This window comes from Neopsephotus bourkii, unplaced genomic scaffold (genome assembly GCF_033783945.1).
Source record: "Neopsephotus bourkii isolate Nb327-2 ecotype Australia unplaced genomic scaffold, CSIRO-AGI_Nbou_v1 NB_1792, whole genome shotgun sequence".
Taxonomy (NCBI): Eukaryota; Metazoa; Chordata; class Aves; order Psittaciformes; family Psittacidae; genus Neopsephotus; species Neopsephotus bourkii.
Window position 1 is genome coordinate 1,687,322 of NW_026902266.1, and position 13,972 is coordinate 1,701,293.

At 35.1% G+C, this 13,972-nt stretch overlaps 1 protein-coding gene across 25 annotated transcripts in view; it reads left to right on the plus strand.

Annotated features, from left to right (window-relative positions):
* GPHN (gephyrin) overlaps positions 1-13,972 on the plus strand; it is a 292,216-nt gene that overhangs the window by 214,105 nt on the left and 64,139 nt on the right. For 13 of the 25 annotated variants that reach the window (XM_061380383.1, XM_061380388.1, XM_061380387.1 and 10 more), the window contains 2 exons: positions 3,724-3,780; positions 12,028-12,069. The exons of 5 other annotated variants lie outside the window; for them this stretch is intronic. In XM_061380383.1, the coding sequence (XP_061236367.1) occupies positions 3,724-3,780; positions 12,028-12,069 (99 nt within the window). The remainder of the gene's footprint in view (positions 1-3,723; positions 3,781-12,027; positions 12,070-13,972) is intronic. 7 more of the 25 variants (XM_061380385.1, XM_061380389.1, XM_061380399.1 and 4 more) reach the window with 1 other exon arrangement.

Below are 13,972 nucleotides of genomic sequence, written 5' to 3' on the forward strand. Positions count from 1 at the left end.
AGGAATATGTGGGATAACATATATGACAAATGCAAAAACGTTTATTTGCAAGCCCAGTGATGTAATTTTCCACAAGTAGTATTAATAGTTTTCTTTACTCACTGATCATCACTGATCTCTGCAGTAGTGGTCAAGTGGGAGAACAGTTACCTTTTTCTTACATACAGCAAATAATCTGAACTTGATTGGGACACTGTGTAGCATAATCTCTGGCTTTTACTTAACATGATCAAATATTGCATGCCCAGGGCATTGAGTGAGGAACTGAGCATCTTTTTGAACTACTGCTGCAAAGAGTTTCCATTACTAGTGTTGCATTTATTTGGTTTCAGAATTAAGTAATTAGATCATATCAAAAGATTTTGTCATTATGCAGCATGTATTGGCCAGAATTTTGGAAAGACAGAATCTTATATTAGTTATATTATCTTGTTGTGTTGTTCAGACCTGTTCTTTGTTTATGATGAGTATAACTGCTAATTTATATAATTAAGGTTGGGGTTTTTAAATTGTTTTTTTCTGAAATAAAATCATGGTTAAACAGGTACACTTCTTATGGGCTCTATTAGAAGGTAGAGGAATAATAAACAAAATTCAAGACTTCTGCTTAGAAAACTTTAATTACCTGTTCTTTGGTACCTAAGTCTTTCGCTCATCTTCTGGCATTAAGCATATCTAAGCACTCCCTTTTGTTCACTGCTTGTTTCTGATTTCCCTGCTTCCTAAGGTTTTTTCCGCTGGGTTCCTATCTCATTCTACTCCTACTGGAATTCCAACTTTTTCTTCAGATATCAGGATAGGGACCTGTGGCTAATCTTCAGCTATTAACACCTACTGTTATTCTCTTGTGAATAAGAAAGGGATGTAAATATAATACATTTTTCTTAACTGTCAGTGCATCATACCTTGCCAGTTTCCTGCAATGTTCCCTACACAGTATCTTTCTTCCTTCATTACACTGAGTATCTTCATTCTTGTCCTTCAGAATGTTTCAAAACCCTCAGGTCATTAAGCTAACATTTTGCCAGTAACTACTTAGTGTTGCTTCTGTGTCATCTCTCAATCTAGTAATTTAGGTTGTGCTGTAGTATAAAAAATAAGTCATAAAACCTGAGGCAAAAATATTTGTTTTCAGTAACACTGTTGAGATTCTTTTCCTTAGTCCTATGTTTTCCTTAGAAGTATTGTTTTCATTTCACAAATGGGTAGTAAAAAAATCTAAGGACTCATTTCTAGATCACACAAGTGACAGAAGTATACATATTTTTCATTTAGAACGCTTACATGCGCACCTGTTATTGTAATCTCTTCTAGCTACAAGAGTTCATCTATGATGGGGTTCTCGTGTCTAGTTGAGTTTCTGAAAAACAGGGAGTGTATAATCCATGCCGGTTTCTGAAATACTAGTTCTTCAGTCAACTCCTAGGAGCAGAGCAGCTGACTAGAGAGAGACAAGGACACGATAGAATTTCTTTCTGTGGCATTTGCCGTGAAAAAAAATAAATAAAAAACTGTTTTATTCTTACTGTCCATACTGTCCATTGCCTTCTGGGCAATGCCCTATTTAATTCCCAGAACAGATGTAGTATAGTTTGTTCAATACACGTCACTCTGACTCATCCCTTGAGAAGCATCCAAGTTGCTTTCTGCAAGGCTCCTGCAGAAAACTCAAGTATATAAACTGTGCCATGGATGTAAAACAAGAGATGACCTTAAGCTATTTCCTTGTAATTTATATTTTCAAGCATTTATAACTTCATTGCTCGCAGCATACACATTGTGTGTATATTCCTCTATATTTTTTTAATAAATAGTAATTATGTCAGTCATATGCACTTATAATATCTCCAGTCTTGATTCTGACTGAATTCTAATGTTCAGCATAATTTGAGCAACCACAATACCTGGACTGGTAAGTAGTAGAAGGAAAACTTTTTCCTTGAAAGGCAATGCATACTGCTGTCACCTAAAACTGTTCCCCAAGTTTCTGTGGTATGTAGTGGTTTTCTTAATGTCCTAATTCCATGTCATTATGTGAGAATGTCAGCAATTTTTTCTTATTTCTCATTTTTCAAAAAAAAATTAAATATAGTCATTTTGAAAAAATGTTTCAAATTAGTAACACAAATTAGGGTTCTACTTGATTATGTCTTATTCTATGGCATTGGTAATATTTCAAATAGGATATTGGGGCAAGTATCTTTGCTCTAACTCCCTAAATCCTGTTGTTTTCAGATAAGGATCTTTTTACCCTTCTTTCTTATTGCTGTTGGCTTCTAGGTGTATTTTTATGTGTGTTTTTTAATTAGCAAAAATAAAGCAACTAGGTTAAACTGCATATAATTTAATTTCATCTGTCTTCTAAATGAGCCATATTTTATTTAAGAATGACAGTTGTTTTTATTGGTCGGTATACTAGAATTGCTTGGAGATTTGCCTGGAGTCCCATGAAAACATGTAATGTAGGTGTTTCACTTCAGAATTCAAAAGTGACTATTTTCATGCCATAAGGCCAGGGAAGGACAGAACAATTTCTAGAAATATTTCCAGTGTAATTTTCTCAGTTGTATTATTTTCTTAAAAACTGAGTGCAAGTAAAACATACATTCAGTTGACTGTGTTTTGAATATGAATTTCTCCATTTTGCATGGGTCAGGTAATAACAAACAGGGAAATCTAACCTGTACTCTTGCTAGTGTGCTCCAGAGAATACAAAGTAGTTGAATTTCCATGGTTCATTCAGTCTTTGGCTTCCTTTCTGAGATTCCTTAAAGACAGATAATGTGGTTTGAAAGGGTTCACCTCACTTGCGTGGGACTTTGTTTTACGTAAGCTGTGAAATAACCATCAGATAATTAAAATTTCCAGTTCATTCTTGACTCAAAACTAGAAGGATATCCCTAAAGTCATTTCTATTGTCTTCTTCTACTTCAAATGACACAACAGAAGTTTAATTTATCAGTGAGACGTTTACTTACTGGATTAGGCAATTCTGAGAAGAACTTTTGCTGTAAATGAATGTTTTATTTTACCTGCTTCTAACAATAGGAAGCCTTTTGAGCAGCTACCTCATTTGTTTCTTCCATCTTCTGCATCATCTAGGAAAGAAACTATGAATGAAAAGTAATCAGATAGGAGATGCCAGGGGAGAGGTTATATATGTCATAAATATAAAATGAAAATCTAATGTTGGTCTGGCATTAAAATTTTCTGGTTGGGCAGCATAATCTTAACTGGGAATGTTGATAGCAGTGGCTAAAATGTCTAGGCCTGGGTCAGTAGTAATCTGTATTGCATTCTGTCAGGTATCAATTATGATACTTGCCAGGCCTGATACTCCCAGTTATAGTATACTGTGATCATATGATTTGTAGAAGGTGTAGGGTGTTTTTTCTTCAGTTAGCGTTTTAGGATTTCATTATTCCTCATATCCAAATCAGATAAGTAACATGTATATTCTTTCAAAAATGTTAGTAAATTCAGCATGCAGCATATGTGCCAGATTGGTAATATATTGAAACAAAAATGATCAACAAAGCAAAAAATGCCATGATAAAGCATCATTTATTCCAGAAATTAGAGTCTGTGTCTTTGTCCTCTAGAGGTGTCTCAGAGAGTCAAATTGATGTCTTGCATGTACTGCTAACTGATTGTGTGGAAATTTTTTTAAGTTCACTTTTTCTTTATTCTTCTGTCTTTTTTACCCATCTTCCCCCATTGTAGCAAATTAGACGGCCGGATGAAAGCAAAGGAGTTGCTAGTAGAGTTGGATCCCTCAAAGTAAATATGTTTCTAACATTTCTTTTGCTGCAAGTTTTCTTCTATAGCCTACACTTTTCCTTTCGAAGGGGGAGGTGAGGGGAGGGAGGGAAGGGGCTTTTCCATTTCTCACCATCCCATCATTTTTATTTGAGTATTCTTATTGCTGTTGGGTCACATTTTGTTTGTTTCTGTGCTACACATAGAACAACTGAAGTCAGGCTGCCAGTTAATTAGCTTTGAATATCACAACAAATAAAAGATAGTAACAACTTCCTTGAAGTGCCTGTAATTTGGTGATCATGATTAAACCACTTCTCTGATCTGTGTTGTTTGTTGTCTCTTAACTGCCTGTTAACATGGAGAAGTGACTTACTCATCTTCAGACTACTGCTTCCCATCTTGAAACATAATTAAACTTCTGTAGTGCTCACACATTTTGCATTTAAATCTGCAAAATACCATTACAGGGGAGTTTAATATTTCATGTGTATATAGCCTTTAAATCAGAAAAAGTCAGAGTAAATAAAAAGGAAATGAAAGAATCATGTGAGGCTAATAATGGAGCCACTGTGTCGTTATTAATTAGTCTCTTCTGCCTTTTTTTTGTTTGTATGAACATAATCAAATGTTTAGAGCACTTAACAGAACAGGCAGATACCTAAATCAGTACCCACCATGCTCAGTGTTAGATCTTAATAAATGGTTTAAAATACAAGACATAACCTATACCAAGATATTGATCATATGCAGTACAAGCCATCCTGTTAAGGTTCCATCTCAACAGTTGCCTCTTTTCAGCCATCCAATTTTTCACTTTTTTTCCAGTTTATTTCCTTTTAGCACTTTCTCAAGCGCTAAGTATTTCTCTGTTCTTCTGCACTCTCCCTGCCTTTCCTGCCTCCCTAGGTTTTGAGCTTTTGGTTTGGTTTTGTATGTGAGTGTATTGACTTTGTCAGGACAAGCCATCCTCTCTGTTCTCTGACACTGCTCTACAGCTGCTCTTTGTGAAAATGTTATTTCACTGAGCATAGAGAAGGGGAGGGGGAGGATTATTCACCTCTTTCCAGTAATGCTACCATTTAAATTGATCTCAGCATAGAAAAATAAGTCAGTTGCTATTTGTTTATACAAGTTACATCTGGAGGCATCTGCAGCATTCCTCACTGTCTGTGAGGCTCTATCTTTTCACCTTGTGTTTTGGGAAGAGGTTTAAGTTACACTGTTGAGAAGAGCACTGTACATGAATGAGGCACGGTGTCAGTGGGAGACATTCAAGACCACTGGATTCACATGGACAAGACAGCCACAATTTCTATGCTGTTTTTGAATATTGTGTATGTAATTATTGTGACCTGTAAGTTTTAATGGGTCATCCCATGGAGTTCTAGGTTAAATACATATACATATGCAGAAGATGTAGCTAATTTAGGTGGTGGGATTCACCTATTATTTTTATAAACACCCACTGATACTTAATTTAGGATTATTATTTCTGTATCTGTTTGCCCAGGATTAAATTTCACAACCCAAAATACATATTTAGACTCAAAATCTTCTATGACTATCGTTATAGAAAATGGAAAATCCTAATTGAGGTTCCTAAACATGAAAATTTATCTCTAAAATGTTATTTTTTCGTGGAAATATGTTCCGGAACAGTCTTACCAATAAATAAGCAAATAAATAAATTAACAGCATAGCAGAGACTTGGTAGCTTTAGATTTATCTGTGCTTTGATCCTCTGTTTTTTTCCTGTATTGAAAAAAGAGCCATGTTAATAAAGCAAACATATCTTTTTTCCAGATTCCGTGTTTAATGAGCTTGTATGTCTGTGTTGTCCGAAGCATTTTGATGTCTTTCCAGAGGCACTGAGAAATGTGTAATGCTATGTTTTATTTAAATATAATTTTAAAAAGCCAAACATAAAAAAAAAAAAAAAAGAAAAAAAGTGCCAAGAGAGCAGGTTGCTTTTTCAGTTCATTTTGTAATGTTTACGTGTAGCTCCATCGAAAGCTGGAGGAGCTCAGAGATCACCTAGGAGGCAATGTCAAAGGATGCTCTCCCCATGTAAATGTACGATTTCACTTGGTGATCTGGGTTTTGTAAAAAACTTCCGTTGGCTGGTAACACCAAATCTGATTGGTTTGTCCTCTCATCCCCATCTTTGTCCTTACTTTCTCTCTTTCTCCCCTTGTGTTTTCTTCATTTTCTGGCCAGGGTTTCATTTTAATGTGTGTGAGAAACCTGACCTAATTGACAGCGTTCTTGCTTAAAAGAATATCATACTACATTTTAATGAATGCCAATCAAAATACTAGGTTTTACAGTAACTAAAAAAAGTCCCTTTCCAAAATTGAAGTTGCATATCTAAGTTTCCTGAATATTAAACTTAGCAACAAATAAAATATATATCCTCAATTTGAAGGATAAAAATATCTGCTGCCAGTGATTGATGGCCTTTCCTGAACTGAAAACTGATGTAAGGTAACCTAAAAGCATATAGGTTCACATGTACCTCTGTCTTTGCCTTTAATCTTTTTGCCTATTATATCTCACAAAATAGGTTAGTTTTAGGTTCAGTGCCAGCTATGCGAATTTTGATTGATTTTTTTTTAGCAGACTAATACAAAAAATCTGCAGCTTATTTCTTATGCATTAATTTTGTTCTTTAAAGGAAAAAAAAAAAGAAAAAAAGGATTAGGATCTAGTATATCAGCCATGATACCCATATACGTATGGACCCATTTCTCACAGTGTCACAAGGAATGTTTAATAAAGCGAGTCAAATCCAACAAAGCAATACAGACAGCAGTACCTCATGTTTAGTAGTTCAACTCATAAATTAAGATGAGCTTTTCAGTAGTTCCATAGAAATGAGTTTAAGCCTTATAATTTAATGTATCATGAAAAATACAAAAAAAAAGGTAGAGTTGTGAGCATAGTAGCTGTAAAAGGCAGTAATCCTTTATCCCTTTGCACATCTATCGAGTAAGGATTCTGTGAATAATTTCTTTAGATTCATGTCCTGTTTCTGTCTTCCACACACTGTGACTGTTGTCATTCTCAGCACTATCATCTAATGCATAATCCACTATGTGACAGAGTGCAAGATAATTTTGGTAATAATAATAATTTGATAATTTTTACCCCTTCTGGATGCTTTTGCATATCCAGCTACATATCTGACAAAGGTGATTTATGCTTATTGTCAAGTAGAATTCCCTGAGTTTATAATCTTTCACAGGTCAAATACAAGGAAATTTAGCTGCTAATATTGCAGCTTTCTGTGGTGGAAAAAAAAAAAAAAGATAAATAAAAAAATTATTAAAAGACTGTATTTTTTCCCTGGCAAATCTTTAAGAACCAATTTTGGGGAAGAACAATCTGTGTGGTATTTTAGATTTGGTGGTAACTCAAATTTATTAGTCATAATCAAGACAAAGCAAGTTACTTTACTTTAGACTTCTCACTCTTAAATTCATGAATTACTACTAGTGAATAAATGTAAAGCTGCAAACAAATTATGCCATGAAACTTTGTACTACAAAAAAAGTGTCCTAATCACACATTTCAGAGAATGTCACATCAGGAAAGGTTTCAAGCAAAAAGCTGTGACCACATTAGCCATGAAAAATTGCTTGTAATAAAATTATCCTCTTCCTCTGTGCCACTTTATCTGTTATTTCATGGCTGTATCCTACACAGTGTAAGGAAGTCAGATTGTGAACTAAGAAATTTTCTCTATATTCTGCTTATGCCCTTTAAGTTTCTTAAGCAGGGCACATTTCAAGTATAATAACTTACAACTAAAATCTGCTGCTTTTTCGCTGCCTCTCTGATTCATGCTGTAATAATGGATGGTTTTGGTAATGCAACACTTTAGAAGACAAAAATGACTGATCAAAATAAAGAACAAATCCTCACTTAATGGCAGACAATTGGAAAGAAAATAATGAGGCATCTGTTAATAGTTCACCTTTAGAACTATTTTCATTTTTTCCATACCGCTTTTGGAAAGGGGTTTAGATGGCAGTTGTTAATATTGCTACAATGTGGCAAATGTATTGAATGGTGTGGGAGGGGGAACATGTAGTATCTGATGGCCAGCTCCATAGGTGAAAATTCAATTTCACAATTGTGTATATTATTAAGGTGGAACCTTTGTTCCAGAATGGATTGCAAAGACATGCTTTTCAGATTAATTTAAGGGCTATTGGAAATATGTAGGAAACATTGGAATTCTGCAGAATATCCCAGATACCAATAGAAGTTTAGAAAGCCTGCCAGATACTAAAAAAAAAAAAAAAAAAGAACAAACAAAAAAACACAAAAAAAACCAACCCTGCACTGAAAACATGCATGAAATTTGAGTTAATTAGGCAGTTCGGGGGTTTGAGTACTTTTCACTTTAAAATACTGCTTTTAATATCAGCAGTAATGCATAACCATTTACCAAAAAAGTTATCCTGAGCTGAGATTTGTTTTTCCATTTCTTCTTGAGAACTTCATTCATCTTCCTTCAGCTATTACAGTTTTTTCATGGCTTAATCCTTTGACCCCTCCCAGAGACAAGTGTTTAGAAAAATAAGTCTTCTGTCACTTGGACATTACCTTACTCTTAGCATTGCCTTACTGTTGAAAGTAGCAGTAGCAAATAAATGCATTAGCTATCGAGATGATCAACAGTGATGCAGCCGACTGGTTTATATTTTTAGAGCTCACAATAACAGCTAAAATTGATACCTTCCTGTAAGTGTGGAGTTCAGCTGAAATCCAATAGAACAGCACTGCTTCAATCTGTGATTTGAAGATTTTTATTTTTATTATTTTTTGTAATTGTGCAGGCTGAGAATTTTATATGCCACCAGAAATTCTGCAGAAAAATATTAGAGCCCATCAGAAAAAAAAAAAAAAAAAGTGTAGAAATTCTGCACAGAGTTCCCACATAATATACCTGACAATTTTTGCGTGATTTTTGACCAGCATGGTTCCAAATCCAAACCCATGGTTCCAAACCCAAATTCTGAATTTGTTCAAGAATTCGGGTTACATATCCATCGGGTTGCCGAATACATAGCAGAGGCCAAATGCTGTCCATAGATGATGATTAATGAAACTGTAGTTATCATTTTTGATACAGAGCTGTATCTCCCAATCTACAGTCTCCTACATGCAGTGTTCTCTTTTACTTTAAGCACCTCTCTTGATGAAGGATTACATTTGTGGTGCTTTTATTCCTGGTCTTAATATTCCATTATTAAAGATCTAAGTCAAGGCTGTAAGGCCCTCAGACTAACAGCAAGTTGCTCTTGCAGACTTTGAACCAGGTTCCCAGTTGCCGTAAACAGGCATTGCTCTTTTAAAATCATTCTCACAGTGGGATATTTCTATGACTGACAACATGGCCCTGTAACTTGAAAGCTTAGGGGGAAAGAGCCCAACATCTCAAATGTTAGAATGTTAATGCAGTGTATAGTGTTGGTCAGGTATCATGCAAAATAAGGAGAACTGCCCCCTCTCTCACACTGAAGTTCATATATGATAATAAATTGAAGGCAGAGTAGATGGCAGATGCAGATTAAATAGACGGCAGAATCATCAAAGGAATTTGGAAAAGTATTGTCATTTAATTTTAAAATTAAATGTGTTATTAGTAACACAGAAGCTGTACACTTACAAAATGCTGAAATTGGGCAGATGCAAGAAAACAGTGCTGTAGAAATGATCAGGAAACTAAGTGTGCAGCAGATTAAACAGTCTCATTGTGTGATCCTATTCAACATCAAACATCAATCACTATGTGCAGAAGTGTGGTATAAGCATAATCCTTTGTTCAAGAACATTAGATTGAGACTAGAACAACTGAGCATATCTTCAAATTCCTGATTATGAGACAATGTCATAGGTAAATTGAGAGTCTGTGCATGTGTGAATAAGAAAAAAAGAAATAGGAGTTAGTGAGATTAAGAGATTAAGGAAAATCTTATTCCTGTGTGTGTAAGTATAGGGAGAAATAAAGTATACAGGTATCTTATTGAACATTATCATTTGCTTCTGTACAACTGAAACTATAAAAAATTATTTAAAGTTATTAAATACTAATAGGAATAAGGCTGAAGTTAAATGGTAAGTTTAGCCTAGATATTAGTGAAAATATGAATTTATCACAGGTAATTTAACAAGCAAAGTAACAGCATTCTGCTTGAAGCAGTTGCCTAAGAGAAGACTAAAGCAGTACCCAAGTGTCTAGCATACCCCTTGTAAGTTAGCACCAGGAGTAGACAAGATGAGCCAAGTTCGTCAAAGCTTTGCAGAATACTATTCCAAATGTCCTCATAGTTGTTTCTGTTTATGTAGTTGCTGATACTTAAAAAACTGCTGCCGTGATGTTTCTTGTTGTTACCGTGTACTTTGGATCCTCACCTGCAGACCTGAAGCTAATGGTTCTTCTTTTTCCCCGCTGTTGCAAGACAAACCATGGGAACAATGGTTGGACATTATTTATGAGAATCCTGATTAGAGATTCACCCAAAATTTTAGATGAACCCTTGTTCTGAGCAAAGCCACACACTTTTCTTTCTTAGATTTTAAAGCAGTCTTGCTAGAAACAGGTTTTGTTCTGTCATAAGGGGTCCCTTTTTAAAAAAACAAAATGGACTGTTTAAGAATAATACTTGATTTCTTAAAACTGTCTTTTCTATGTTTCTCTTTGTCTAAAGGAATCTTCTATTTTTTGAAGTAATCTTTCTGCAAATCATCTCCTATAAGAAAACATTTTGTCAGGAAAAGAAAGTGCTGAGTGCATATGAACTTTAAAGATGTTTTGAAGTGGTTCTGATTTCCTCAGTAATACTATCTAGAAGAGCAGACAAGATACACAATACTAGAAAAGAACAAAAATATTTTCAGAGTATTAAAAAAATTCAGTGAAGAAAGAACAGCTGCATAGAAATATATAACAGAGACATAAATGAACACAAATGTGACTTTAAAGTTTTTCTGGAAGTGATATTTTATATTTCAATGGAGAATTATGAAATGCACATTTGAGATGAAGAATATTCATGAGAGGCTTTTTATGAGTACTATGTTCTCTGCCCAGTCCATCAAAATACCTGTGTCAGCAAGAGGTCACTAATAATTTATGTGAAAATTCTTGCTGGGTTCATCTTTACCACAAATGTATCCAAACTGCGGTACAGATACTAATTTTATTGAAGTCTAAGGAAGTTTTTCTGATGCTTCTGATAATTCATTTTTCCCCTAGAAAAAAATTAAGAGGAGATTTTTAATGCATTTGTAAGAAACAAGTCTTCTTAAATTTCATTTATTCAGCTGCTTTTAGTCTTTCTTCACATCCAGTTGTCATCAGATCTTTTAATCTAACAAAAGTTAAGAGGGAAAAGAAAACCAAAACATCAAAACTCAGACTACTCTTTGTAATTGAAACAATTAAATGTTTTCAACCAAAGAAAGGATTTTTAGGTTAGATTTCTTAGGAAATATATCCTATAAATAACTGGAGAGTCCTTTTTTAATACTTCTGTAAGTACATAAGTATTATATTTTACTTAATAGTAAAATGGGTGTCTTGTACAAACAAAATGTTTCTTAAGCAATCAGTAGAACTGTAGTGTTACCAATTGACTTGCGTTTGTGCTGAAAGTTTTCTACAGTGGACAGTATCCCTCAAGAATCACAGCACTTTACATTGCTTAGGGACATACTCTGCAGGTTTCTGCTGACCTATATCTGGCCATTAGTCATTTACCTTTGCAAGTTATTCTGGGGCTTGGGGCAGTGAGATTGAAGAAAATCTTCTGATGTCAAAATCCTGGTTCTGAGCATCTAAAAACATAAAGATACACAGGAAAGAATAGGGCTTCTAATAGGTTTTCGCATTGTACCCATTGTGGAGTTAGAATACAACTAATAGTTTTAAATGAAGTAGAATGGTAAAGCTTCATCCTAGAGTACCATATTGTCCTAAGGATAGTGTTCTTAGCTATTTAAAGGAGGAAGGATTGATAGTTGCTTTCAGATCCATCACTAGCTTTATTTTACAAACAGTACTTTCTTTTTTTTTAAGAAGCTTCCACCTTAATAGGCATAAATTTGGAGTTTCTGAAATAGCTGGTCACGGAAACTTAATGAACCCCCTACTACTATCTCAGTGCTGGAACCACCTATACAGAAAACCTGAGATCCTTACTGTGCCACCATTTCCTTTTTAACAATGTCTTCTTTTCCCCACTGCACAACCAGGCTCGGCTCCCTTCGTGCTCATCCACCTATAGTGTTTCTGAGGTATACTTTGCACGTGTTCTCTCACACAGTCGACCTGCTCGCCCATCACACTTTTTGCTTTTATTTACTTTCCTCCTTTTTTTTGTGTTGCACTTGTGCACAAGTGGGTAAAAGTCAGCTGGGGGGGGAGCAGATTTTGCATGATCAATCTGCAACCATGTTCAACGTGGTTTTAAAATCACTATACTAGTCTGGGACAATCATGATGTATAGTCTAGCGAGGCAACTGCTGTGTAACATAACATAAATTAGATGGTAAGGGCATCCTTAATTATCTCTTACTTTAAATAAAAATAATAAATTTACTGATGTTCAGGCTGCAAAATGCTTCAGTGGTTAGTCTGATCCATTTTCAGCCAATGAAACTGGAAAAACTCTGTAAAGATGGCCATCACATATGATTACTACCTACCTATGTAGATACAGGTGGGTTTATGGTACCTTAAGTTCATGGCTACTTCCCATATCTCTGGCTTGGGACACTACCTGCCAAAATGCATACACTGTTGTAAATATTTCCATATTGGCTTCATGATAGTCTTCTATAATAAGGTATAGTACCATCTTAGCAAGAATTGAAAAATACATTCTGTTGTAATTAGGATAGGAAAGAAAAGGAGAAACGTGATAAACTAGACTTCACAACATCATGGGATAAAAACAGTTTATAAAATACTGTCAAATTAATATCCATGACCCAGTGTGTAAAGATTAGGCTTCAGCACGTTATAACTGATTAATGGATGAGTATCAAAAAGATGGACTTACGGTTTTCTGCAGTACTGAATCACTCTTGAGCATATACAGTTAGTTATTCAGTATTTTAAAAGAATCCCTTAAACTTGGCTAGATCTCATAAAGAGATGACAGTTAATGCTATCGCACACTGTGGGCCCAGTTCTAGACCTGATGTGAATGTTGTGTTAATGAGCATCATAAAAAATGTAAGCGTAAGGAGCTCACTTACTCGATCACTTTGTCCCTAAGCAGGAAGATCAGTGTGTAAGCAATACCTTGCTGATATGTGTCTAATTTGTTCTCAAAAGCTTCAGCTTCTCAAGCCATCATTCCTCACACTTCCTTATCCTTAATAATAGAAAGGGTTTTTCTACTTCTGGTGTATGAACAGACAAGAGATCTAATAAAACAGTTTTTAAGAAGAAATATGCTTACTAGTTTTTCTGCCATAGATACACAGTTGCTGTCTGCCTCCACCAGGAGATGGGTAATTTTAAAGATACTTAAGTATGTGTTCTTAAAAGCACCTATTTTGCAGTTTAATGTGCTTCATTACTGTATTGTATGAAAGTCTCTATCATGATCATCATCAAAACACCAATATGGAATAAATAAGCAACACTATGCTTGTATGCATACAAAGACACTTTTTTCTCTGCTAATGCAACAGCAAGGAATTAAGTTTCGTGCATCATATGCAAGACAAAGGCCATCCTCATTCAACCAGCCTTTCTTCTGAATGAAATTAAGAAAATGCACTGGATCAGCAGGCATTTCAGCTTTGTTTCTAAAGAATCCAACTGTGATAATTCACATCAGCAAAAATGGTGAACATGCTTTTACGGTTTGTGAAATAAATAAGCCTCTTTCAGGGAAATTGGACTCTTCTTGCTTTGACGGCAACTTCAGCCATTTGTCCTTTTCACATTCTGGAGCAGTCACTGTCTTCAAAAGAAATACAAACCTAGGCATTGTGGCTGGTGACTGGTCAGCATGTATGGGTCTCCTGCTTGATCAGATTCCAAAATCTATTTTGCCTTCACCAAAGCTACCAGGCTGTAGTACCAATTAGTGATCTTGGAATAGATAGACTCTACTGAAACTGAAGAAAAAAACTGGAGTATAAAGTGCTTGAAAATTTAGTGCCTGCTGTCCACAAGAGGAT